This window comes from Ambystoma mexicanum, chromosome 2q, assembly GCF_040938575.1.
Source record: "Ambystoma mexicanum isolate Mex_15411 chromosome 2q, UKY_AmexF1_1, whole genome shotgun sequence".
NCBI lineage: Eukaryota > Metazoa > Chordata > Amphibia > Caudata > Ambystomatidae > Ambystoma > Ambystoma mexicanum.
The window spans coordinates 1,032,549,202-1,032,575,755 of record NC_090924.1 but is presented as its reverse complement, the minus strand read 5'-3'; the positions used below and the strand labels follow the sequence as shown (position 1 = coordinate 1,032,575,755).

The window sequence follows — 26,554 nt, the reverse complement described above, 5'->3', positions numbered from 1 at the left end:
TCAGGTAAGTCTATGGTGGTAAGAATTATATTTGTTGGTTCCCTCGGCTCACCTTGTGGTTTTCTTTTGTCTCCTAGGTGCCAAAGTTCGGCAAAGAAATGATGGAGGCAGCGCCGACCCGAAGGATGCTGTGAAGACTGGGGAGTATGGCACGGCGCTGCAGCAGGAGGTGCGGCGCGTGCTGAAATGAAGTTCTTTACAGGTCCGGAGACGAGATGGATCCAGAATCAGGTGTGGAATAGAAATAAGTTTGTTTTCTAACCTTGTCCCTTTCTTTCCTCTGTTTTAGGACCTCTGGATTCGAGGCCGGGCATGGCAGAAGACTGGATGCAGGCTGCACGGTGAGCGTTACGCTGCTGGATGCAGAATAACGTGAAGCGTGTGTTGCTGGTCGGGCGTGGTTTAAATAGCCTCAAAAGTCGTCCCAGGTAAGAAGCCCTTAGAACCACACCCGAGTAAAAAATAGTCCCTGTAGAAAAATAGTCCCTTTCAGGCTTCATGTTGGATTGGAGTCATTTGCAGCTTGGTCTGCCTGAGGTAAGTAATGACTATGAGCCTGGCGCCTCAGGCGCCAGGACTGATTTCTACTATGAGCCTGGCGCCTAAGGTGCCAGGACTGAACCCAGATAGTCCCTAGCCGGGGCTGCTGAGGTTTTACTAAATGTCTAGATGCCTGCTCCCGGGGCTGATGGGCTTGGTCCGGATGCCTGGGGGTAGGCATCATGACAGGAAGTTGCTGACCCCAATACTGGTAGTCATAGGATTAGTCCTGGTTTGCTGCTTATGCGTGCAATGCTCTCCAAGGCTTATTGGAGGCTGTATGGATTGCTGTAGCAGGACAGCCCGCAAGATACAGCATACCCCCTCTCATCAGGAAAAGGAGCAGTCACGGAAAATGTGGTTAAAGGAAATGGAGGTCTTGAATAAGATTGACGTATAATCTTGCTCAACATGAGCAAAATTGCTGATTTGTGGGTACAAAATTAGGAAGGCCTTGCACGTGTTGTAGCAAGATGGATCCTGTAGAGCCTCGGAGGAGAAAAGGGTGATAGCGTGCGACTGGGTAGTGTTGTAATGTTTATTTTCCTGTTAATCATACATCAAATTCCGAGAAGAAGGGAAGGGCAGAGGGTGGTGAAGGCCTGGCACGCCAAGTACATGATAGTCATGAACGGCACAAGTGAATTTCCCAAAGAGGGCCCCTAAGACGCAAGGAAGGCGTAATGATTGTGCAGTTGCAGGCTTATCTGCTCACCACAGGGATGTGTTTAAATGAAACTCTTCTGCACGGAGGAGGGATGGGGGGTAGATTACGTGACTAACTGCTAATGCTTATGTAAACTCCTTTCTTGTGTATGTGCTAGATATTGGAACCAATGATATTTAAAATGTATATCAACCATACAGATCTAATGCTTGTCAGCTCACTTTCATGTTCTCTCTTGAGGATGCTGAAATCCAGCCCTTTTGCGAAAGATTGACGAATAAACCTTTCCGACTTGACCAACCGCCTGAGTCTTTTTTTGGTGTGGGTTCCCTTTGACTGAAGTGGGGTGAACAAAAGTGTACCCCCACAATGGAGCACACAAAGTGACAGTAGATCACACAGAATGCAGCGCCGTTTCTATTGATAATCATATACATATGTGCCATACCTAAGTACTGGCATCTAACCCATTTCTAAGTGCTAACAGTGTTTGCAGATAAGATGGTGATGGTGCGGATGTGTAAAGAAAATGGGCCAGTGTCGCAAAATGTGGTCACACTGGGGGGGGCCAGTCACCAGCTTCTTTACTCCACCATATCCCCTAACAAGAAGTGGCTGGTTGTCCTAAAGAGAAAAGAAATTATATCCTAACACGCTGATACCTTCGAAGATATATAACTAGTGCATTCCTACTGAAAAAGAGAAAAGAGTAACCAGTGTTCGGTGTGTTTGCTACTTGGTCTTCTATCAAAGTTACTTACATTCTATATTGTCACAGAAAACAGAATGAGACTTTTACATGAATGTACCTCTTAGAACATGGTCTGTTAAACAAGAGATATACTTGAAGCCACTTGCTTTCTACATCTAGTAAGTTCTAGTTAATTGGATTGACTTTTACCTAGTTATCAAATATAATTATACACTGCTTTCACAAAAAAGGGTTTTAGTAAGAAAAATGTGGTCACTTTTGCTCATGAATGGTTAATGTTTCTGCATTGTATTTGATTAAAATGGCAAGTAAAACAGTAATACAGCTAGTTTTGTACCATATGTATAGCTAGAGTGTTATGCTGGGACCTTATACTGTCACATGCGTGTCATTTAAGGTACGGAAAACCACCTACCTTGAGTATTTGCTGTGGACACGGCCACTGCGGATAGTAGGTATTCCCCTGCGAATCCCCGTGCGATCTGGCTCAAAGGCTTGATCGCAGAGAGAACCCCAGGGAAACCCTAGGCAGTTCTGCTAAGGTGCGCAGCTTCTGGTGTCACTCCAGGAGGTAGATGGGAGGAGATTAAGGTATCCTGAATACCTCCAGCTGGCACAGGCTAAGGAGTGGTACCCACTCTATGCAACTCTGAAAAGGAGGCCAATTAGCTCCAGAGGAGGTAACAGGTTTAAAGAAAAGAAATCTACCTCTGAGGAATTGGCTTACCGCGATATAGATGACTTCCCCTGCTTGTCTTAGTGGAAGACAGAAGGGCATACAGGACGATTCAGGATGGCCTTTGATAGTAAAAGGCAAGTGGTATGAGCAATGATTGGGGTTCGACAGAAAAGAGATTGACTGCCTACCCGAAACTAACCTGTTGAAGAGGGACGCGAATGTCCTAGTAGAAGCGAAGGATCCTGGGCGAAGTAGTCCCTCGAATCCCCATACCAAAGCCTTCCGAGTACAAAGAGGAAAAGACAGGATGAATCGGAAGCCAGGTAAAGGCTATTACTATATGCAACCTTCAGCGTAAGAAGATGACACCTACCAGAGGGTAAGGTAGAGGCTCGCGGGTGGATCTGAGAGCCCCGATAGAAAGTCGGCGGTACTACGCAGGAGGCTAAATTCCGTAACTGAGGAGACCCGAGTAGCGGGAGTTCTGTGAATGGAAGAGAATTTTGAGAAGAGAGAGAGATCAGTTAAACAAAGTGGTCTTTTACAAAGGAGCCTAAGACGAATTTACGCAGCGTGGGCCAACTCCTAGGAGAGTAGCTACGCGAGGAGACTCCATTCTTCCATCTGTAAATACCGGCAGAGATGACTGCTGGGGGCGTGTCCACACCCAGAAGCATCCAAGCTCTGAGAGGTAGACCGTTACTTTGGGCAGGCTGGAACTCCATGCTAGTGGGAGGGAATACCTGCAAACCAAGGGCACAGATGACACGGCCCGAAGCAGGGGTTCCCATCACACAGAGCCACTGTTTGTTTAGTTACTAATTTTATTTTGGGCTTTCAAAATGTGTACAGTCCACTATTGGAGAAAAGCCCAATTATTCCCTCATATATAATACATTATCATATATGCCAGATACTGCCACTACTCCTTTAACATGCCAAGTACTGGCATAACAGGCCACTTGCATCGCTTGCCAGATATTGCCATGATGAGACAATTTACTCGCATGATAGGTCTGGTTATCAGATCAGATGGTAGATACACTCAACAAATTCCAGGTACTGTCCTAATTGACCAAGATGCTCCTACCTTGCAGCCTTAGTGTCATGAAATGTGATAAGAATGCTTTGAATTGTCAAGCATTACCATTGTATGGCCAGGTACCATCACCACGAGTCATGTATCACATGCAAACAAGGTCATCACACATACTAACATGGATCAGCAGGTATGGATGGTTGACGTTGGTGCAGAAATTGGTGGCTGCCATATTGCACATATGTTGTGCCGGGGTGCTGATACAGTGGGACAGGCTGGATGGGTTTGGCGATGGGTGGCCTTACACGCTGGACTGCTTGACCCCACTACTGACACCAACTGTCATGAATCAGAGTTAATCAATGCAAGACGGATATAGCGGATATAGGAACATTTGAATTTTAACAGGTACAGGTTTATTAAGGATAGCTACAAAACCTGGACTTAATGTTAAACCTTCAACACAACAACTGAATGGTATCTCTAAGTCTCAGGAATTAAGTCTCTGAGTGCAATAAAAAAGTCAATAGGTTCAAACAAAGTCTCTCAGTATGGGTTATTTACCTAGGAGTACTGTCAACTACATAGGCATTAACAATCTGGGGTGTGAGTGACCCTGCACTTCCTTCTTGATGGTATGCAGTAATAAAATCACGGAAAAATGTCACCTGTGCCAAAAATCGTGGCAAAAATGCTGTGGTTTGTTGACCGGTAAAGGTGTACCCCGTTATACCATTTAAGGGGAGCAGGGGTTGACGGGGTGTCCCCCGCTGCCCTTAACCACTGCATTTCTGTTGTGATTTTAACACATGGAACCCTTCTTGACTCCGGGATCCAGTGGTTTGGCTCTTCTGTTTCTTATCCTGGGCACTTCTGTCTTGGAGAACCATATGGAGGGGTTCCCCAGGAGCCCAAGTGTGACTGGAGTTTATGCCCAGGCAGCAGCAGAAGAAAGGTTGGGGTGCTGCCAATTCAAACCCTAGATCTTCCAACAAGGGCTAGCCACCTGTGCTGGTCTACAGGATGGGTCTGGTCACACACACTTTCTCACTGTCCCGGGGCCTTGGCTCTATTTCCAAACATCCCATCCTCCTCTACCTCCTTGATGAATTGGGATGATATTGTACCTAAAGGAGCCTTTCCAACTTCTCTCTACTGTACTCATCTTTTCCTTCTTCTGGTACGGTAATAGCTCTGCCACATGCATATACATCCTTCCTTCCGCAGCTGCTTTCTGAAGGGCTTTATCATGCCTGTTCCTCCTCTCTGTCTGTTTCAGTCTCCTCTTGGATGTGTCTCCTCCACCACTATATTTCTACCTTCCTGCGTGCATCTTTCCACCTCTTCTCATTTTAGGTCTTTCCCAAACTCCTCTGCTCTAGTGTTGTTCTTCCCCTCTCTTTCTGTTACCTCCACATTCCCTTAGAACTCTTTCTCCCTCTTCTCCTTATGTAGCCCATGGCCCCCAGGGTCCTGACTAGCAGGGTGATACATGCTTGTCCGCTAAGAGAACATCTAGAAATAAAGACACTGACACCCGTGTAATAAAGGTAATTTATTAAATGTGCAGTGCGTTTTCTTTATTTGTGTGTGCTGTGTATGTGTTTTGGATCAAACCATCCAGCCCACCATGGGGCTGGATGGAATATGTAAAAGAAAGAAAAGAACAATGGAAAAAAATACCCTGGCCAGGAAAGGACTGGGCAGGGGAGAAAAGAATCCAGTGAGGATTAAACAAAGGAAAAAACAGTTAAAAAAGAAGACAGTAAAAAAAGAGCAGTGCATGTCAGTAGCAGTGAAATTAAGTCCTGTGGACAGAGGAACTTCTGGGTTTCTCTATTGGGCAGTCCGGGTGAAGAAAAGCACTGGGCTGGCCAGTGGAGCTGTCCAGTTTAAGGCCAGCAGCCCGCCCCCTGCATCTAATGACACATTGCTGAGGGGGTAGGCCAAGAAGCCCGAACAGGCGTCGCTGTTGCTATCAGGATGCTGCCAGAAGTTGTATTGGTGGCGTGGGGCACAGCAGTGACAGTCCCCATGCTAACAGGGCAGCCCCACAGATGTGGTGGTGAGCGTGGGTGGGCCCACCAGCCAACAGGGTCCACCCAGTAGACTAAAAAGGTCTGCAGGTGCGGCAGTGATTGTGAGTGCCCCTCACGCCAACAGGTCCACCCTGAAGAAAACAGAGGCACTGCCCAAAATACCCAACAGAGCACTGGATGTGCGGTGAGTGTGGGTGGCCCCGTGTGGTGGACAGGCCACCCAAAAGAAAGAAGAGTGGTCAGGCCCCCATCATTTATTATCAGAGGACAGGCCCCCAGCCAGCACTGCCACAAGCCTTTCAGCCAGCCATGCAACAGCCTGCAGAGCCATCAAGGACAGACCCACGAAAGGTACTGTGAATGTGGTGACTGGCTGCAGCAGTTACCCCACTGGGATAGTGTTTTATGGGTGTTATTTGTTGTATATAAATATATGTGTGTGTAGTTATATGTACATATTTAATTACGGTTAAGTAGGTTAAATGTTAAGTAGGAGAGAGTAAGGTTTGGGCAACGTGTCAGGGGAAGGATATGTAGGTTTAAAAGCTAACTAGAGAGTAGGATGTTGATTATATGTAACGAGATTAAATAGAAAAAAGGGTTAAAGGGGAGGTATGACAGGTAGTATGGCAGACTGCCTGAGGCCACCTAGCGAGATGGGACGACCCTACAGAGGCCTTCCGCTGGCCTCACACTCCATGTGGGTGGTACCCGAGTTTAGGTAAGGGGTCTGTGCATAGGCTTACCCTTATGTCGCCAAGGCTCCTCCAAGGAAGGGTTAATTTCTTAAGCTTTCAGGTTTTGTCTGTTACTTTTGATATTCCATTCTATTATTGATTGCCATTCTCTTCAATAATCTTCCCGCTCTGGCCTCCACTCCCCAGGCTCTTTCTGCAGTTTTTCCTGTTGCGTCGGACTTCAACACACTCCAGAATCGCTCCTCCACTGTCTCCAAAAGCCCACACCCGTCTGAAAACAGCCATTGCTGGTACAAGGGCCAGGTCACAGCTCTGCTGAGGGCCCTCGCCTAACGTATTTGTCATGATTACTAGCAAGGGGGTCTCCTTTACACCCTTACCCCCTTTTGGGGCAAGTGCAGGCAGGTGGGGAGATCAGGTAGGGGCCAAGTTGGTAAAAGCCTGGCATTCAAGACACTCACAGCAGTCACTCAGAGTAAACAATCCCATCTCTTAGGGTAACTGCATACTTGTTTCCTGGTATTTACATCACTTCCTGCCACTCCAATATGGACATTGAGGGATATCCTGGCATCCAGGAAGTTACAAGGCATTCTAGTGTTTGGGCGTGGTTGCCTATAAAAGCCACACTCGAAGAGCAGCCCATGCTTCGTGTGCTTCCTGTGAGCTCGAGAGCACATGCTTACCGCTGCCTGGTTCTCAGTCTTCAGCCTTCCCGATTCGATTCCATCCGACGACCTGAGTCAGCGCTTGCTTCATTAACCCTGCAACGAGAAGGAGAGAAATAAAACAGTTACCTCACAGTGAGTTACACGCGCCTGCAAATCGCTGCACTGCATGCTCTAAAGCAGAACCTTTTACACTTACATCGAACATCACTGGCTGCACTTTCTTCATTGCGCGCACCTATGGCCCGCCTCGGGTTTCCTGCGAAGAAAGAGAAAAGACATTAGTCGCTTGCAGCGGAAACCACTGTTCTTCTTTTCGCGCATCTGTAGCCCGCCTCGGGCATCCTGCAAAGAAAGAGAAAAGACATTAGTATTCTTTCGCCATCTCCGCTCACCGCTGTTGCTGCAGTCCAGTGCTGTGACCTGGCACATAGCACCATGGCAGAACGGAAACACCAGATTCGCCCAGTGAGTTAACTGGGCAGTTACGAACATTGAGACTCTACTTACATGAACTTACCTGAGAACTTACCTGAACTGAAGTCCCAGTGCAGAAACTGTATCACGAACCCTTGGAGCTAAAGCAGGGCATTCGACAGCAACTCTAAAGCAACTCTCAAGAAATAGCGCCCCTGCATGAGCAGGATGGAGGGCGCACGAAATTAAACACACAGGTGAGACACGCACCAGGATGCTTAGATATCTAGATGGGTTAGGAGGGGGAATGAGGGTTGCTATCCCTTGGAGTTCACCCCTAACAATTCACTCTTTTGGCAGGTCAGACTTCCCACTAACTGAAGGGTGGTGTAGAACCAGAGAAGGAACCTGGGGGACTCCATTGCTTCTGCACAGACTCAGGTAAGCGTGACAGTATTCACGTGTTCATAATTATGGACCTCGAAGTTGGATTAAGGCTCATTACTCAGTCACTTTTCTGCTGCACTGGTGGTCATCTCCATCCCAGAGGCTAAACCCATACAGGCTGGCTGTCTGATATGTTGGGAACATAATGTTATTCATTTGTGTTAGAGGAGCCCATGCTGCAAACCTCTGCAGTTCCCCTCAATATTGGCATCTTGCGAATGCAGCTCAAATTCTTCAGGTCTGCCCCTGACAGCTTGCATACATAGTTTTGTCACCAAATATAACATTTCTGTCCCCTATCATGGGTTCCCCCGAACTTCTCACCTCCCAAACCATTCTGCCTTCGCCAGAAGAGCAGAATGATTCTCATTATGAAATCAGATGCCATGACTGTTGTATTCATACCTAGCTGGGGAATCTTACTCATTCTGCATGGGGTAGGGTTTGAACATTATTGCACCAAGGGAGGTTGGTGATTTAAAAGATGTATTCATAGTAGGTGCTTCCCCCAAAGAAACAGGGCTGTGTTTTTGTCCCTTGTGAAAATCCCCTACCAAACTATTGGGGGATGGTGGGGTAAGCCAAGGGATCATCCATGAACTATTCCTAGCCCAGCACTTTTTAGTAGGTGGCTGCACCCGGCCTCTCTGGTTACTCCAACCCTTGCCCCCATAGTAAGGCAGGGGACCTCATCATAGTTGCAATGGGTGGAGGGCAAATTAAGCACAGTGGTCGAAGTGTACGAAAAGAAGTAGTGGAACTATGTTGCCTACTGGCCTGGACCGCTCCCTACAGACCTCATCGCCGCACCCCCTCCCATGCACAACAAAAAACCCAACACACACGTGCCTGCTCTTTAAGGAAACGTCCTGTGCAGTGCACTGAAAGTGCAAGTTTCTACTTCTTCCTACACTTTTATTTTAAAACGATACCGTTCCGGAACGGTTTCTTTTTGTAATAAAAGTATAGGAACGGTAAAACGTAATTAAAAGAAGTAGAGGAGCACAGCTCCCGACCGCTCCCACCTACTTCGATCACTGATTAAGCAGGCCACATGACATTGTTGGGGGGGACTCTCTGTGGGCTCCCCAAAATTATACAGGATAAGACCATCTTTGAAAAGTGGCACTTATCAGATACTCCCATCGTACAGGCTAGCAGTGCAATATACAATGAAACAGACATCCTGCATAATCGGCTTCTAGCCTATTCATCAAGGAAATGCAAACATGTTTTTCATTTCATTCTACGTACTTGTAAATGATTTGTTTATTTTAACAAACAATAGGGTGGAAGAGCTAACAAGGATTAACGGATGCTTGCCTAGGCATTTTATGAATGGAATTGAGAAATGTAAAGCAATGCAATCAAACGTACCTTGCTATGATCTCCCATAATCCTACGGGGAACTTGGAAGTATATGACACTTTTGTAAACTTTAATTATTGGCGTCCCAGGTGTGAAATGTGAGGTCATTCACACTGGGGTTCAGTTTAGGCATCTAATGTAAGTTAGTACGAGTGAAGTACATCACAGGAACATATCCATTTCTACAACAAATTTAACGAAGATTATGTGTGTGCATGGAGTATAGGTCTGATGTCTGTAGCAAGATTAGGGAAAATAGCGCAGCTTTACAAACATTGCTTTACAGTAAACATTTAAGAAATGTATACGCAAAACTATCCCTTTTCAAATAATCTGTGTATCAGGTACATTTTCACGATGGCTTGATCTATTTCTCAAGAAATGTATGGGTATAGACATAACCTGTTTCTCGCAGAGGGGTGCTATACATATTCTATCAAAATGACATTACACGTCTTTTGAACAACAGTATAATCAACGTACTTCAGCATTACAAGCATGTTAATGTGGCAAAACAAGCAAACAAATGGTTTGAGCATATGGCAAACATTTGGTTTAACAATTATTTCAACCAAGTGAATTCACTTACTACTGAAGACCTCATATTCTCCTACTTCAACCTGCCTGCGGGTTTTCACAACATCAAAAGGCAACGTTATAACAGCAGCCACCTAAAAGCCAAGCAAAGAAGGCAGAACATTTTGGATATATCAAAAATATGTATGCCAAGGGTTTTCCTTGCCCTGACAATTCTTCTGTAGTGCCTTTATATTGTCGATTAGATTTCTGAAAAACATCTAAATCTAGTGTGTAGTCATCTGATATACATACATATTAAGGCATATTAATGACGTGTGCACTGAACATGTAGTAAGATTGATCACAAGAACTTTCTCTGATGTGAAGTACAAATGGCAATGTCACTATAAAGTGCCAAATATTTTAAGGAATAATTTATTTTCTCAATTTAGTTATGCATGCAAATATGAACCTAGCTATATTTAAATAGATAGATCATTACCAGTATCCTGTATCCCAATTTTGCGCAGTATGACTGTTTCCAGCAGACCCACTCCACACATCATGCCAGGTTGACATTATACCCCTTTTGCACACAACATTGCCCATTTCCCATATGTTCACTTATGACTTTATCGGTCTTCCTTAACTGCTATCTCCTAGCATGTTTTCCGAACTGCTGCCATAAGGAAACTAGGCCATTATTCCTCAGGGCGGTCTAGGGCCACTACAGGCAGCCACACACTTGCCAGCGCTAGACACTCAAGCAAACACTGTGCCTCAGAGGCAGTGTGAACCCGCCCTCATCGACAGCGTGCGTTTAGGCAGTGTGGGCGGGAACTTCTTTACTGCACAAGTCAATTACCCTCTTTGCAATTACAAAGTTTGCCAAGCATATGCCCAGTTTGAACACCTCATTATATTCCCAGTTTACAGTCCATTATTACACGAGGTCTGCAAATTAACAGTTTGACAATCGCATTATTCCATTCAATTGACAATCCCAGTGTACAGGCAGAATTAAAAACCCTTATATTTTTCATTATCCACCCCAGAATATATCAATTTGCACAGGACAATCCCAGTATGGTTCCAATTTTAAATTACCATTATACTCCTCATTTAACAAAAGTTGTAGAAAGGGTCCCCTTTTGTACAATGTTACATTTTGACAATTGGTCACGCCCCCTGCTCCCGGTCTTACTCCCTCCACCCTTTGATGTGGTTTGTTATAAACTTAATATGCCTTTGATATAAAAATATATAAAAATGTTTGAAATCAATTTTATATCAATTGTATATTATTATAATGTATAATTATTAATTATAACTATAATTGGTTATTTATAACACGCTTAATACCTAGAGGCTTCTCAGGCAAGCGTATTGCCCCTGATTTATCCTCTTGAGACCTATTGGCTATAAAGTGCTTTCTAGTTGGCAGCAGGGTGGAAGCAGTCTGCTGCAGTCTGCTTTCTTTCTTTGTACCGCTGGTAGTCTGTTCGCTACCTTCATTGCCTGAGGAGGAGGAGATTTTCACCAAAACCCCCTTCGCGGAGCAGAGGTGGAAGAAGTCTGCGGCATTCCAAGCAGCAGAGTGCAGAAGTGAGAATGGAGGAAGAGGGGAGACTTCTTCGGAGCCAGCACCCCCTTGCCCCCCGATGAGAGTAACTGGCTTTGGAGTCGAGGAGCCCTCTGAAAACTGCTTTTCAAACCAAGAGGCTTGCATCAGCACCACCGTCTACACGAACAACAACGGAAGCAGGTATGAGAACCCAGGACCTCGATAATTCCACCACGATGCAGTTCATACCTTGCAACATAGAACCAACTACAACATCTCCCCCCTGGGCGACATGAACCCTGAAATTTCTACCCCCAGATCCCGTTTTAACACCCCCTCCACAACATAGACTTATGGGCTGCGGGGGGGGCCTATGGGACTTGCTCACTGGAAAGCGGGAGAGCGGAGAAGGTTGTAAGTGGGAGTTTGAAGTCCTCCGCAGGGAAATCTGAACAAACGGAGTTGCCAGCGGAGAGTTTGAATCTGCAACTGCAACCCGCTGAGGCTGGCACCCTGCTGGACCCACACCCTGCACAGTTAGAAGCGCAGGCACAGAGGAGAGATGAGGAGCTTCTGCAAAACTTTGAAACCTCTGGGATAGCCGCGGATGGGTTCAGCTTTCCTCCTGAGGGGATGCCAGTGGCTACGCTTAAGCATCCCCCCTCCCTCGTGCAAGAAAACGAGCCGGGTGAGGGGGGAGTCTCTGAGAAGTAGCCTGGAGGGAGACGCTCTCGGAGCTGGAGTTCCATTTCACCGCATTAGGGTGTGCGAAAAGGATGTGGGGAGCGTCGAATTTCTAGCATTAGCTACACTCAGCCCTGCTCTCACGGAAGATGGAGCAGGGGTTAACCAAATGGATGCGGAAAACAAAAAATTAAGTTTTATGAATTTAGGAGATAAAATGACTACTGCCACATTGACTATTACAACGTGGGCATTGAACACGAATCAGCTTAATATAGAAATTCACCCAGTAACGAACGGGCCAGACCTGAGGAGTCCAACAGACATTTTGAGCCCAATCAACAATGTGACCCCAAATAAGGTGGTATTTCCGGAAGTAAACAGCTTTTTGGACGACTCAATTGAAATGCCCGGGAACCTACTTTAGAAAAATCACACATCCCCAAGGAGAACAGAGGCACCTTAAATGATAAGGGGGAAATAGACGATGAACTGCAGGACCACCTGAACTCGACGGAACTAACTGAAGTCTCGCTATTAGTGGCGACATCAAACACTGCTAAAAGGGGAGTTGCAACAGAGCAGAAAGTGCTAGCCTGACCGGGCCAAAAGCCTGACATAAGCAAATTAGGAACCAAACAATAAGGCGCATACAAATTTCGCAATAAGGTCAATGGTAAAAAAGTTTGTAAATACCAAGAAAAAAAGACTATTGCGGAAAATAATTCCAATAAGATCCTTGACCACAGCACCTGTAGGCTCCGTGGCCCGCTTTTTTCAAAAACATACATCTTCCGAGCAGCTTTCCTCAGATGAACTGTCAGAAGCCAAGATACTGGAAGGAGCATCAATTCCGACATATCAGGCATGTCAAGCACTTCATAGGTTTCACCGGTCGGGCACAAAATTCAACATGCCCAGTGCTACAGTTACAAACAAAAACCGTTATTTTAAAGACCCAGGCCTGAAGGATCGAGGGGGCGACATGGACCTGGCAGAGCTAATGTTCAACCACTCAACATTAATTCGGAGTGCCTGCCGTCTCTGACGAAAAGTGCAGATCTCACGCCCCAAACGAAAACGCACATGGACAATCGAGAAAGCACGAGTAGTAACAAGGATACTGGACGAGACTGCAACCTGACTGCTGGGCTCAGAATAACTGCTCCAACCAGCACAAAGGAAATAGCCCCAAGTGGTAATGGGTTTCCTATTGCTCTTGAGATGCGTGAAGCATTTTCCTCTGAGATGCCAACAAGTAACCCTGTTGACTTGGAAGAACCAGTGAGTGCGGAATCAGCTACCATCACAAAGCAGAGCTCAAAGCAACCAGCGAGAAATGCTGAAACCGTTTCTGCTCGCTCACCACTGCATAATTGAAGATCATCGACCTTGCTATCGCAAAATGGCAAAGAGACACCATCAAAAAAATCTGACCTCTTTGCCATAATGTCGGTGGTGACTATAGCTCTGGCACCCTTCAGTAAATGATATAAATCCATAAACAACACGCTGAAGGACCAGACAGTACCGGCAGCAATGCTACATACAAAAATGATATAGCTGGAAGGTTATGTCACAGCGCTGGAAACCAGGGGTGGAACGGTCCCCTCTCCAACAAACTCTTGTCAAACCACGGAAGCAGAAGCTAATATACAACAACCAGCCACGGATCCACTTGTAATCCGAAAATCTTCTGACGCTTCTCAGACTGAAGAAGAGCCCAAGAAAACCTTTAGATCCCAATCTACTTTCATTACCCCCAAAGATTTTTTGCCAATAGCAAGAGTTGAGACAGAGCTAAATTCAAATAAAATTAAGTCAACAAGTTTAACCCCCAGTGCAAACCACGCAAAGAACCCATCAAAACCTTTAAAAGGACCGGCTGTTGACCGACAACGATCAGTAGCAGGAAAAGTGGCTAATGGCTGCGTGGTTTTGAGTTTTCAAGATGCTGCACTAAGTTTAGACAACGCACAACAGGGGCAGCCTGAAGACAAACAGAGGGGGATAAAAGTTAGCTCTTTCCCTACGCCGGCCATTTCAAAGCAGGATAGAAACTCTCTGGACAAAGAACCAACAGCCTACCCACTTTTTGCACAATGAAAGGCAAGAAGACAACCTGAAGGAAGAAGAGTAGTAACTGCAGAAGCTGTGCCTGACAGTGCCCATCCAAAATTAAAAAGTAAAGAGACCAAGGGTCTTGAACCGAGTTTAACATCGTATCATAGAAATCGGATGATGGTGCTCTCAGGGGAGAAGATGAATCATCAAATGCTGGAATAAGAAAACAGATTCAACGGACGCCCAACAAACCTTGATCGAGGACTCCGAAGCCAGTAAAGAGCTTATGAACCTTACCGAATACTCGGTGGAAGCCTCTGAATCAGTTTTCCAAACAGCATCTAATATTGAACAGGGCCCAAAAAAGGATCCCACCCATGGAATTGTGTAATTGGCCAAGGAAAAAGTAGATGAGAACTTTTTGACTTTAGCAGAGAGATGCGAAAAATTATCAAAGTACAAATACTCAAGTGGTACAAGAGACACTCCGCAAGCAACAAGCGAAGCGGAAGGCAAGGTCCCTACCTTCACAAAATCATCCACCCAAGCATCCAAAAACAAGGACAGAGGCAGGCCAAAAAATAATAGAGCCAAAAGTTCATCGAAAAGATCAAGGACGTATTCCCGGCAACGCTGGATTAGGACACACCACTCGCCCTACAACTCTTAACAGCAAAAATAAAGAATATAACAAACAAAGATCCAGTCAAAAGTACGGAAAAGAGAAAGATCAATACATTCCTTACAGCAAAAAGCTGAATAGCGAACGTACCTTCAAACTGGAACAACTGGGAATGAAACAGGACAAGGTGATTCTTAATAGGAATAACATTATGACCCTGTTCCTGTGTATTCCCAATTTAAGACAGAACTGCACAGACGACATTAAAATTGTGGAATTCATTACTTCTGGAAGAAGGGATCGTGTATACCCACATACACCATCGCCAATACATTATGCTGACTGCAGCATTGGAATGTTTAAAATTGTTGGGATTGGACTTAATTGAATGCCCGACTGGAAGTGGGGTGGGACTTGGCCAAAAAAGCACACAGTCGGCCTATGAAAATGGACGGGCCAGTGACCAACAAGACCAACGAGGGAACATAAAGACAAACCAAAACCTAAAGGTAACATCAGGAGAACGAATAAGGGGAAAAGGCGACTCAACCCACAAAAGCAGCATAGCTGATTCGGGAGGACAGTTGGCTAGCGAGACCAGGTTAAGACCAGTAATAACAGACAGGGAGACAGTCAGAGAAAACACAGGAGAGGAGAGGGGGTTATTCAAGGATCCTTTGGAGATTGGACTCAGAGGATGTCGTACATAACAGTCAAGAGGCGCCTGCAGGATAATCATATCCTTTATTCTATGTTATACCCAGCGAAACTCCGTATTCAACATGAAGGGAGGGCACATTTCTTCAATACCCCCGAGGAGGCCAGCGACTATTTAGACCGGGCCGGCTGCAGGCCCCACAGGAACAATCCGAGACCTCGACGTGAGGATCTAGTGAGAAGAGACCCTCCGTAACCCATGACTCTAACAATAGGTGGATGATGTCAGCACGCCTCTGTTTTCATTCATGCTAATCACCACAGGAACAAAATCCTGTTGTCAAAGGGAGCCCGGTACCCTATTGGCGGGCTACTAGCGCCCCTAGCGCAGCAATGTTTAAAGTTCTGTTTCTAAAGGAGGGATTTTCGTGGGCCAGTTGGGGGTTGCCCACACTAGGGAGGGAATCGGGTTCTACTCGTCTGCCTTACTCACCCCACTCTCATTTCACAGCAAGTATGATGCACTCCATTGATGCCCCAGAAGCCAAGCCCTTCAGTCACTTATTCAGTTCAAGATATCAGTCTCACCTTCACATCCTGACGAGTAAGAACCTACCTGGTCAACTGAATGGCAGTAACAACGTTTAAAATCGCCACCTGGTACATTTGTGGCGGTAATCAACCGGCGAAGAATAGGAGAATCTTCCAGTATCTCCGTAGACATAAGATCAGCATCGCCATACTTCAAGAAACCCATCTCCTGCCAGCGTCGGAACTACAGTGGGCCAAATCCTGGGGATGCCAGAGGTACTTCTCGTCGTATTTGTCCTTTGCCAGAGGGGTTGCATTCCTCATTGACAGGAAGTCAAACTTTAGTCTCATTGAGTCGCAGAAAGACACTGAGGGAAGAGCCCTGCTGCTAAGAGGGATAATCGCAGGGAAGGAAGTGGTGATTGTGAATTCCTACGCTCCAAACGCTGATGGACCCGACAATTTCAACTGGGTGATGTCCCAACTTGGCAGGATCAATGCTGAAACCATCATATGGGGAGCTGACCTTAACACGCCAATTGATCACAAACTCGACAAATCCCATAATACAACTGGGAACCTGTCTAGAGCCAGCATCCAAGTTCGAGAAATATGCCGAGCGTTTGATCTATCCGACACCTGGCGACATCACAACCGCGTTGCGAGAGACTTCACATTTTATTCGCCTGTTCACAACACTAGATCCAGGATAGATTACATTATGGCATCCACCCACTGTCCGTTCTCCTGGGGAACGAGTCAAATTCTACCACGCACGTTCTCCGACCACTCAATGGTCACACTTGATGTCTCCCTGGCAGGCGCAACAGTTCCCGGACTAAACTGGAGATTCAAACCTGGCTCGCTTTCAGACGCAGTCTTCGCAGATGAATTGCGTCAAGAAATAATAGCCTTCATCGAGATAAATCAAGACTGTCGATTCAACCAGCACCATCTGGGAAGCACTGAAGTGCTTTGTACGTGGTATATGCCTTGCTAAAGAAAACAGTATTTTAAAGTTGATCCGTAAAGTACTCTCCGACAGCGAACGTCGGTTGAAGGAACTAGAGACGAAAACCACCACAACATCAAACCCTCAAATTCGGGCAGAGCTGAAAGAAGAGCTTCGGAAGTTCAGGGAAACAGCCGAAAGGGAACTAAAATTCCTTGTCCGCAAGCATCAGATCCGACAATATGGAGAGGGCCAGAAGCCAGGCGCACTGCTTGCCCGATTACTATCGATAGACCGAACCCCAACCCGCGTGGAATGCATTAAAGACGCACAAGGGCAGCTGTTATACCCGGAAGGAGACATCCCCAACGCATTCCGAGATTTCTATCAGAACCTGTACAGCTCTAGAGGCAACTCAGACCCTAACTCTTTACAAGAATATCTCAATGACACTGAGCTGTACTGGGTGGAGGCAGCCCTGCGAGAGCCATTGAACGCACCAATAAAAGCGGAGGAAATAATAAATGCAATAAAATCCCTCCCGAGCTCCAAAGCGCCGGGACCAGACGGCCTCACTGGAGAGTTTTACAAGGCCCACGCGGCAATCTTGGCCCCTCTCCTGCTACGAGTCTATGAGGAATCTATCGAGCATGGTTGCCTTCCCTCCACACTACGTGAAGCCAATATAATAATGTTACATAAAGCCGGCAAACCCGCTGATGAATGTGCGTCATACAGGCCGATTTCTTTGATCAACCTGGACAATAAAATCCTCGCAAAAATTCTTGCATCACGGCTTCTCCCTCTCATGCCAGCTCTAGCAATTGGAGATCAAGCTGGATTTATCCCGGGACGCAGCACCACCTATGGCATCAGGCGGCTGTTCGGCGTCATAGAGGCCCTAGACCCAACACAGCAGGCAATAGCAGTGCTCCTCGACGCCGAGAAGGCATTTGACTCTGTGGAAAGGCCATTCATGCTGGCAACGCTTAGACAAATGAGCTTTGGTAACTTCTTCATTAAGTTAGTGTCTCTGTTACATAACGACCCACGATCATATGTCACACTGGGAAACACTAGGTCCTCGAGCATATCACTAGAACGCGGAACGAGACAGGGATGCCCACTCTCCGCTCTAATCTTTGCCCTTATTATGGAACCCTTGGCTTCGCGACTGCGCGAATTCCAAATACACAGGGGTCTTAAACTGGGTCCACATAAATTAATTGTCTCCCTTTACGCTGATTACGTCATATTGTTTATCGGCAACCCACAAGAGAACCTTAACCCGGTAATGCGCGAAGTGATAAGGTTTGGTCAAATGTCAGGTCTAAAAATTAACCACTCCAAATCTGTGGTATTCCCCATAACCCCTAACACAGTGGAATTTATAGACGATCATGGTTTTAAATGGGAGAACTCAAGGGTGCGCTACCTGGGTGTATATATATGTTTCGCAACCACCACGATATATATAAAGATAACTATGTCACCACGCTCAATTCCATTCAAGACCGAATACATAGGTGGAAAACGCTGCCGCTAACGCTTTGTGGCAGGGCCTCTCTGACGAAGATGGTCATCCTTCCTAAGCTTCTGTATTTGTTCACAAATATTCCGCTACTCCTCCCCAAATCCTTTCTCCTGAAAGTTAAAACTGCAGTCTTGGAACTGCTATGGGCAGGCAAACCTGCGCGTGTAGCGTATAACACTCTAGTTCTACCAACGTCGAAGGGTGGTCTAGCGCTCCCAGATATAGAAAAATATTATTGGGCGGCCCAGGCGCATTTTTTAAGCTACTGGTACATGTCCCACTTCGTTCGCCCACAAATGCAGATGGAACGAGCTCTTACCTCACCCGACTTGCTCAGTGCCGTTATTATAAGTCAAATCCCAGTCCCGTACAACACACTAAATACGGTCCTATCCACATACACAATCTGGAAAAGGATGGCTGTTAAATACGGCGTGACCGTAAGATATTCCCCTCTACTACCAATCAGATTCATCCTGGACATCCCGCTCACGAATCAAAAAGTATTCTTAATTTGAGCCGATAAGATCAATATCCACTCCTTCGGCGATCTATTCCCGGAGGGCACCTTCCTAACCCAACAAATGGCCAAAGACAGGGGCGGTAACACCTCCCTAGACACCTTCCTTTACTTCAGATTACGCCACACCCTACATAGAATGTTTCCCACATTTCCTGAACAACTCCCTATATGGGATCTGTTACACAACACCATCCAGGCGCAGGGAGAGGGGAGGTTCGTTTCGCTGCTCTACAAATCCCTTGTGGCGGACACCGCGTCGCCTAATGCTAAAACACAGCAGAAATGGGAGTCAGCCATCCAGGAGTCAATAAACACTGAAGACTGGTCCTATATCCTACATCAAACTCAAAAAGTCGCAGTGAATACACGCTATAAACTAATACACTTCAACTTTGTGCACCAAACATACTATACCCCTGCTAAAAAGCATCGGCATCACCCAGAAGCATCAGCTCAGTGTGAACGATGTGCGGCGACACACACAGATTTTTTTCACCTAGCTTGGGAATGTCCAGGAATTCGACGTTTCTGGGTTTCAGTTTTACAAATCACTGCTGCCATTATAGGGGGAACAGGTGGCTCCGCTGCCATTAGCAGCCCTTCTTGGCCTCACTAAATACCTACAACCCACGTCCCGTAAATTAGCAGCCCTTCTTCTGGTGCTGGCCCGGAGACGAATCGCCATGGCATGGAGCAGAGGGCCCCCCCCCCCAAAATCGAAGACTGGAAAAAAGACATAACATATTGTCAAGATGTGGAGAGTGAATTTATAAGAACCCTACCATTACATGCTCGCCCCGCAGACATCTGGGGGCCATATATTGCATATTTGCTAAACTGTACAGAATCATCTGATGCCGAGAGCAACAGAACTTGGCATAGGGCTTTGGAACTGAGAACTATTACATACTAATGACCTCACTCTAATTGGCATTAAGCAAAGAATGTACTGATATTTGTTGCTGTGGATGCTGGAGGGGGGGAGTGGCTATATAGACGAACCCGGGGGTGGGGAATGTTGTATGATTTTTTGTCTTGTTTCCTCCTTCTCCTTCCTCCTCTTCTCCCTTCCCTTCCCCTCCTTTCCTCCTCTTGTTGTCTTGACAATGCACCATGTTGGTGCAATTGTTTTCTGATGGTACGAAAATCACAAAAATAAATTAAAAAAAAAAAAAAACATAATTGTTAAGTAGAAATGTGTCAGGACTTTTTTTAAATACTGTTCTGCAGTGTTTTATGCAATTTTGACAAAGATGCCAATGTGAAGTTGCAATTTCAGTATGTGCCAGAGATCAAGCAAGTTGCGCAAATGGTACACCAGAGTTTTATTTTGTACAAACTTACGGCATGATAGATTTACATTTTTTTTTTAAAGGGACCTGTGCTGAGGTGTTACACTGGGCTTGAAATGTTTGGGGTTGTCTCATGTATTGATGGCAGACTGTTTCTGTGTAAAAGAAAACCTATTCTGAATCTACATTCGTTCTATTTAGAACCAACATGCCTTCCAACAACTGGATGGTGCAGCAGGCAGAGTCTCTGGATGTGGATTGTGAAACCCTGCACCAGGCACCCTTTGGATCTATGGCGATTTGTGCAGCTGGTTCAACAAATCACGGATGTTCTGGGTACCGAGGATGGGGGTGAGTGTTTCTGCCGGATCAGCAAAGGGCAGTACTGGGGTGCAGCCTCTTGCAAGGGCTGAAAGATTGCCAGGCTCGATGCAACAATGTTTTTCTTCATATGCTGGAACGGGCACGGCTGGATTCGGGGCCCCAACGAGTGGGTGAAGAGTGTCTGTGATTCCGGAGGGCTAATATGGCCACTGTGCTGTACCTGCATTGGTCCGCCACAACCAATATCTTGGAAATGGCCTGACAAGGTGTTCTGCCTGGGCAAACCACCCCCATGTGTTCTACTATCACCAGAGCAATGGAGGTAGCACATTTAAAATGTCACCAACCCTGGAGCGGTACAGGTGGTGGTCTGAGTTGCCCCTTCAACCCCTGGCACCAAGGGCCCTGGTGGATATTACCTGATCCTTAAAGACCAAAACCTCTTTGGTTGGGTGGGGCCAGGGCACTGTAAGCAACTCATGCTGGCAACAGTAAAGACAGACACAAGTGATTACAGTTCAAGGGTGTTTATTGAACTTTTTAATGGGTGAGATAAATGCCTAATCTAAACCTAAGGGGAGCAAGCTACGAACATCAAATAATAATAAGGCAGTCGTAGTGGCGTCTTGTCAAATCAGAAGGGGCTATACAAAAAAAAATAAAAAAAATACTGCCAAGCCTCACTACTAAATTATAAAAAGAGTGTGGGATAATGTTCACCAGAAAATAAAGAAGTGTTCTCAAAATGATAAGTCAGGATGGTATGACTGGGTCTCCCTTCCCCACATTTGAAGCACGGTACAAGACAGGACTCTTGAGTACAGCAGACTTTTGGACCGTGATAGTACAAGGTTTACAGTTCAGCTCAATGATATCAAAACCCCTTCAGAGGTCAAGTCTCTTTCCTGCAAAAGTCTCTTGCCTCAGAAGGTTTGCTGATTCAAAGTAACAAACGAAAAGTTCTCTCTGTGATCTTGCACCTTGGGCGATTGCTCTTTGCCCCTAGGATCTCCCTCTGCCGGGATCGGATCCTCCTTGCAAAAACGGGCCTCTCTGTGGGGTTCACTACGGCTTTTCGTTAACACAGTTCATGTATTGCTAATACAGTTCATGGATTGCTCCTTCGGCATCCCCCTATCGGGTTCACATTTGCCAACTATCACAGTTCACAATCGTAGTGGAAAGCGGGGTTCCCTTCCCATAGCTTTCCTTTGGCAACGGGTCAGAGACTTTCGATTGTACAAGGGATTTGATATGACATTTGTAGGACCACTCTGATGCCTCACGCCACCCTTTCTTAGGGTCTTCTGGTTCTTGTAGTTTCAAGAACAGGTCCTGGTCAGAGCCTTTTGAATGAGTGCCCACGTGGCGCCGGACCTCTCTACACCTGGACCTCAACTGGGCTTTCTTTGAAGTTCAAACATACAGACAAGTTCTTTCTTTTTGCGTTCAAAATGTTGCTACTCGCAACCTTGGGCTCAACACAGTTCAGCTTCTTCCGACTCACCGGCTCTGCCGAACCCGTGGGCGTCTTTGTTCTCTGGAGTCAAGGATAGTACTACGGTAGCCAGCTTGCCTCTCCGCCTGTGTTATCAATGCGAGAGGCCCCTGTGTACCATTGACATCTGCTGTTCCACACGACAGCTGTACCTCCGGGTCTTATGATTTCCCTTTCGGAGGCTTTGCGGGTCTGAGATGAAAAGGGCAAGGGCATTTCCCCCTTCGTTGTCCTTCCAGGTCTCAGCACTTTTATTCTCCCTTTATACTGCTGGTTTGGTGAAGCTGTCTCCTTGTGCATTCGGCCTTGCTCGAAGTGTGCTTGCATGCTCCGCCTTTTATCCCTGTGGGGAAGGTAAAGGGCCATCAGGTGTACGTGGTTATTGTCAATCGCCTGACTCTGCCTGACCCGAGTGTTGGGACATGTTAAGTAAATGGCTCTGTCGTTAGTCTGTTGTCTGTTACTGTGTAAGAAAGTGTTTGTTTGGGAAGAGGGGGTGGGGGGTGGTAGAGTTTCTAAATATCCTAAAGTAGGATGGGGAAAAGGTGTTATAGTTAAGGGAATACCGTGTCTCAACCCTCGGTGTCCCACTTTAACTCCCCTCAGACCCCTCGCCCAGGTGATCTTCCCCCACTGGTCCACCACCAAGAACTGGATCCAATAGCGATGGCCATGTCCTGGCCACCTGGACGATAGTTCTCCAGGGACTAGGGGGTGAGACATCTTCAGGTTTCTCACAGCACCTGCATCACCAGTGGCTTGAGGCACACCTCCTGCTGATTTGGGGGTAAAAACAGGCTTTAAAAATGTACAAGCGCAGGCCAGACTAGCAGTGACGAAGGAGCGGGGGGGGGGGGTGCCAATATGAATTCTGGATATTCCAAGCAGCAAAGGTTACAACACAATACGAGAACGAGTCTGATGTCATAAAACAACCAGTGGGTGGTGAGTGCCGACTGCAGCTCAGGAACAATGGTCCCAAGGGAGGGTCCCAAGCAGAAGTGGTTGTTCACTGCAAGCAACTGTATACAACTGGGGAGAGTCACAAGCAGAGTTGTTGTGATAAGCGACGATTAAGACGGTGCACAATGAACTATTTCTGAGAGTGTAGCTGTTGCTAATTTTGAAGGCAAGAATAATACAGACAGCTCTGCCATTGTCAACATTTTAGATAACATAGCTAATGCATCATTGAACCCTATTGACAACTCAGTTCTTCATTCTCCATCTATCCAACAGGGCGTGCTTGCACTGTCTCTGCAGAAAGACACTCAGGTGGTGATGAGGGGTGTGGGATATGTAAAAACGGATGCTACTTCTGTTATAAATATTAGCCCATTGAATGAGTTAGATGATCTAATTCATTCAATGGGCTAATATGTATAACAGAAGTAACATCCGGGGATGTGTTGATGACTGCTTTGCAGGGGAATGGGGTGCAAGCTAGTGGCCCACCACCAACCCTGGAGTTTTCAGACACTATACCCACTAATTGTTATACATCCCTTGAGGTGCTTCTTAAGGATGCTGGCATTGTTAGCATTGCCAGTGAAAAAAGTGTATGTATCGATAATGTTGACACTCATAATGCTGACGTTCTTATCATTACTCCTGCTGGTACTCAAGAGGGGAGTGTGCCCAGTGATGGGGAGGAATACAGTGTTGGGGGTGTTAATATTGCACCTGTTGGTACTCAAGAGGGGATTGCGCATAATGATGGGGAGGTATACAGTGTTGGGGGTGTTAACATTACAAATGACCGGTTGATAAGTGTTCAGCTTCAGGTTGATGCTCCCCCTGAGCTTGTAGTAACAGCGCCCACTAGTGGCGATACAGCATTTGAAACACATCTTAATGCCCCCCTCAGAATTCTGGCTAGTCATACTGTTGCTACAACTGAACAACGGGGTGATATTTCAGTGCCTGGGTTTGATGTTCATGAGCCGGATATCAGAAATATTGGTTGTGAAACAAGTGTATGTATGGGTGCCAATGCACACACTCAAAATGGAGGTGGTCATGCTATGGGGATGGGTCACAATGTTGGTGACATTAACATTTCAAGTGACCTTGGCGCTAGTGTTATTATCATAGACGATGCTGAGGGTGCATGCCGGTATACACGTGTTATTCAAAAGAATAAGGGGAAAAAAGAACCCAATTTAAAACAAAATTACAAAAAAATGATTGGCCTTGTCAAAAGTTTAAAAACGCAAAAAGGAGGCGATCTATGGATCGGGGTGCTTTTGAAGACATGGAAGGGGCAGCTTTTATGCAAATAAAACATTTGAGGGGTGCTAATATCACCTTATCAACGGGAACTTGTGGGACAGCCGTAGGGTCGTGGTCAGACACACTGCTAGTCAATGGGGCAGTTGTGGAGACGAACACACCAGTCACAGGTTTGTCTTATAATGCTTTTTCTGAAACATCCAGAGGGGCGCAGCCTGATACCGCGTTAAACACACAGGTAGACAACAGCACAATAGCCCCAGAGGATCCCACAAATTCAGAAATTCACAACGCAACCGCTATCCCACAGAGACCGGTGGGCCTACTACCTTGATAGTGGGTCCTAACTCAGCTATTCCCCTGTCAATAACCGCTCAGGGAATATCCCTGTTATCAAACACACCAGACCAATGCAAATAGTTAAGACTAATAACTAACGATCCCCATCAAACCAGTGTTATTAGAAAAAATAAAAACAAATCATGACCAGGCACACATCCCCCCTGTGCCGGGATGTACTGGTGAAATTAAAAACACAACCATTGTCACAGACATTGTCACAGAAAAACTGATTGTTCAGAGTGGGGGTGGATATTCATTTTGGCGGAGCCCCAAAGATCCAGCTGAAAACCTGAAATGGGGCATGTCCTGAGCTCTGTGTTGGCTATTTAAAATCTTAAAAAAGGCCTGTTTGGTTAAAACCAGACGCGATCCGCCTAGCACACCACCGGTATCAACCCCCCCAAGACATCGGAGGTCCCGATTTATTTGGAGAGGGTGCAGAACTATCAAAGAAGTTACAAAACATTCTCGGCCGTGGAGTATTACGAAGAATTTAGATTCATGAACTTGGACCAGTTGCGCTCTCTGGGCATGGACTAACGGTCATAACAGAGGCTGAGGAAACATTGGTTTGCCAGACTTTGGAAACCGTCTGCACAAATCATTATGTTCAAATAAGAATGGAGGCCGAGGTTTTAAACAGACCCTTGTTTACAAGATGATTCCTTCGTGATACTTTCTGCGTCTTTCAATTTCTGGAGAATTTACGGAAACTTCTGCAGAGTAAGACCGAAATCCTGTGTTTTGCGCCGCTAAGTTGTCAAACCTTTTTCCGTAGGTGTATATAAACCTTTAAGCAAACTTCTGCACAGAAACATCATACAATCCAAAGACAGATAGTTGGTAAATTTTGCTCACAGGCCCTCAAATCTGTGCCTGGCGTCTAGTCTCATAGGTTTAATCGAGCCATAGAGCATAACAGACACTGATATACATGCGAAAGCTCAGCAAGTAAACGAAGAGCTGGGGGCTCGATGGATACTCCTGTAGGGTTTGGACAGCTGTCTCTCTTTCCAGAATATTTTGATAGACCCATCAAGATACTCTACTTTAACAATGGGGTGTGGTGATATTTTCTGCTAACGGCTAATTCATCCAGAAACACTTTGTATGTTTTACACCACAATGACTATTTCTACGGTGTCATCAATCTAAAAGGTTTCCTGGGGGCTAAACATCTCTGTCAGCACTGCCACAACATTTCCAAAAACAAACAGACACAGTTGTCAGTATCAATGCCGCCTGTCTTTAAGAGAGGAATGTCAAACGCTTAATGAAGAACCTGCAAAATGTCCCCAGTGTCACGTGTTCGCAAAGTCTCTGGTCTTTCTAGACACACACATTCAAAAAGCAGCATCGAGTGTCACGCTCTGCCCCTGGAAGGTATGGCAGCATTGGAGGCTCTGTTAGTTCGGGCCGTCACGTTCTTCCTGTAGCAGCAGTGCAGCCTTCCTTGATTCCGGCACCATATATTGAAGCCACGCCCCCTGCTCCAAGAGGTGCAACTCTTGTTGCAGTTATGCTTGTAGTTTGCTACACTTGCTACTTTCTGTGCCTCTCTTTGCCTTCCCATTGTTTTTCTCCCTCAGTGTCCGGGATATGTTGCTCCCTCTTCGCTATCCCTCTCACCCACAGGGGTGTGTCTCAGTTCACGTCCCTTCACCTTGCTCCAGCTGTGGAGCTAATATCACTGGGGGCATTCTCCCCTGCTTTCCTTCTTGCTGTTGGTTGTACGGCTCGCGCCTCCTGCTGGTCAACCTGCAGAGCCAGTTACATCTACGCCGTTCCTCTCTGGATTTCTCCCCTACTGAGAACGTGAGTCTGCCTCACGCCTTCTCTGTTTTCACCCGGCAGAGTCAGCCGATTCTTTAAAGCCTTTTCTGTTGTTTCTCCTGGTCGCGGCTGCGGCATGGCTCTCATGCACCCAATCTCTGCTGAATTC

At 46.2% G+C, this 26,554-nt stretch overlaps 1 protein-coding gene across 4 annotated transcripts in view; it reads right to left on the bottom strand.

Moving 5' to 3' along the window:
• Positions 1–26,554, bottom strand: part of SLC25A40 (solute carrier family 25 member 40) — a 964,848-nt gene that overhangs the window by 170,909 nt on the left and 767,385 nt on the right. For all 4 annotated transcript variants that reach the window (XM_069648384.1, XM_069648381.1, XM_069648382.1 and 1 more), the window contains one exon: positions 9,864–9,945. In XM_069648384.1, coding sequence (XP_069504485.1) covers positions 9,864–9,945 — 82 coding nt within the window. The remainder of the gene's footprint in view (positions 1–9,863; positions 9,946–26,554) is intronic.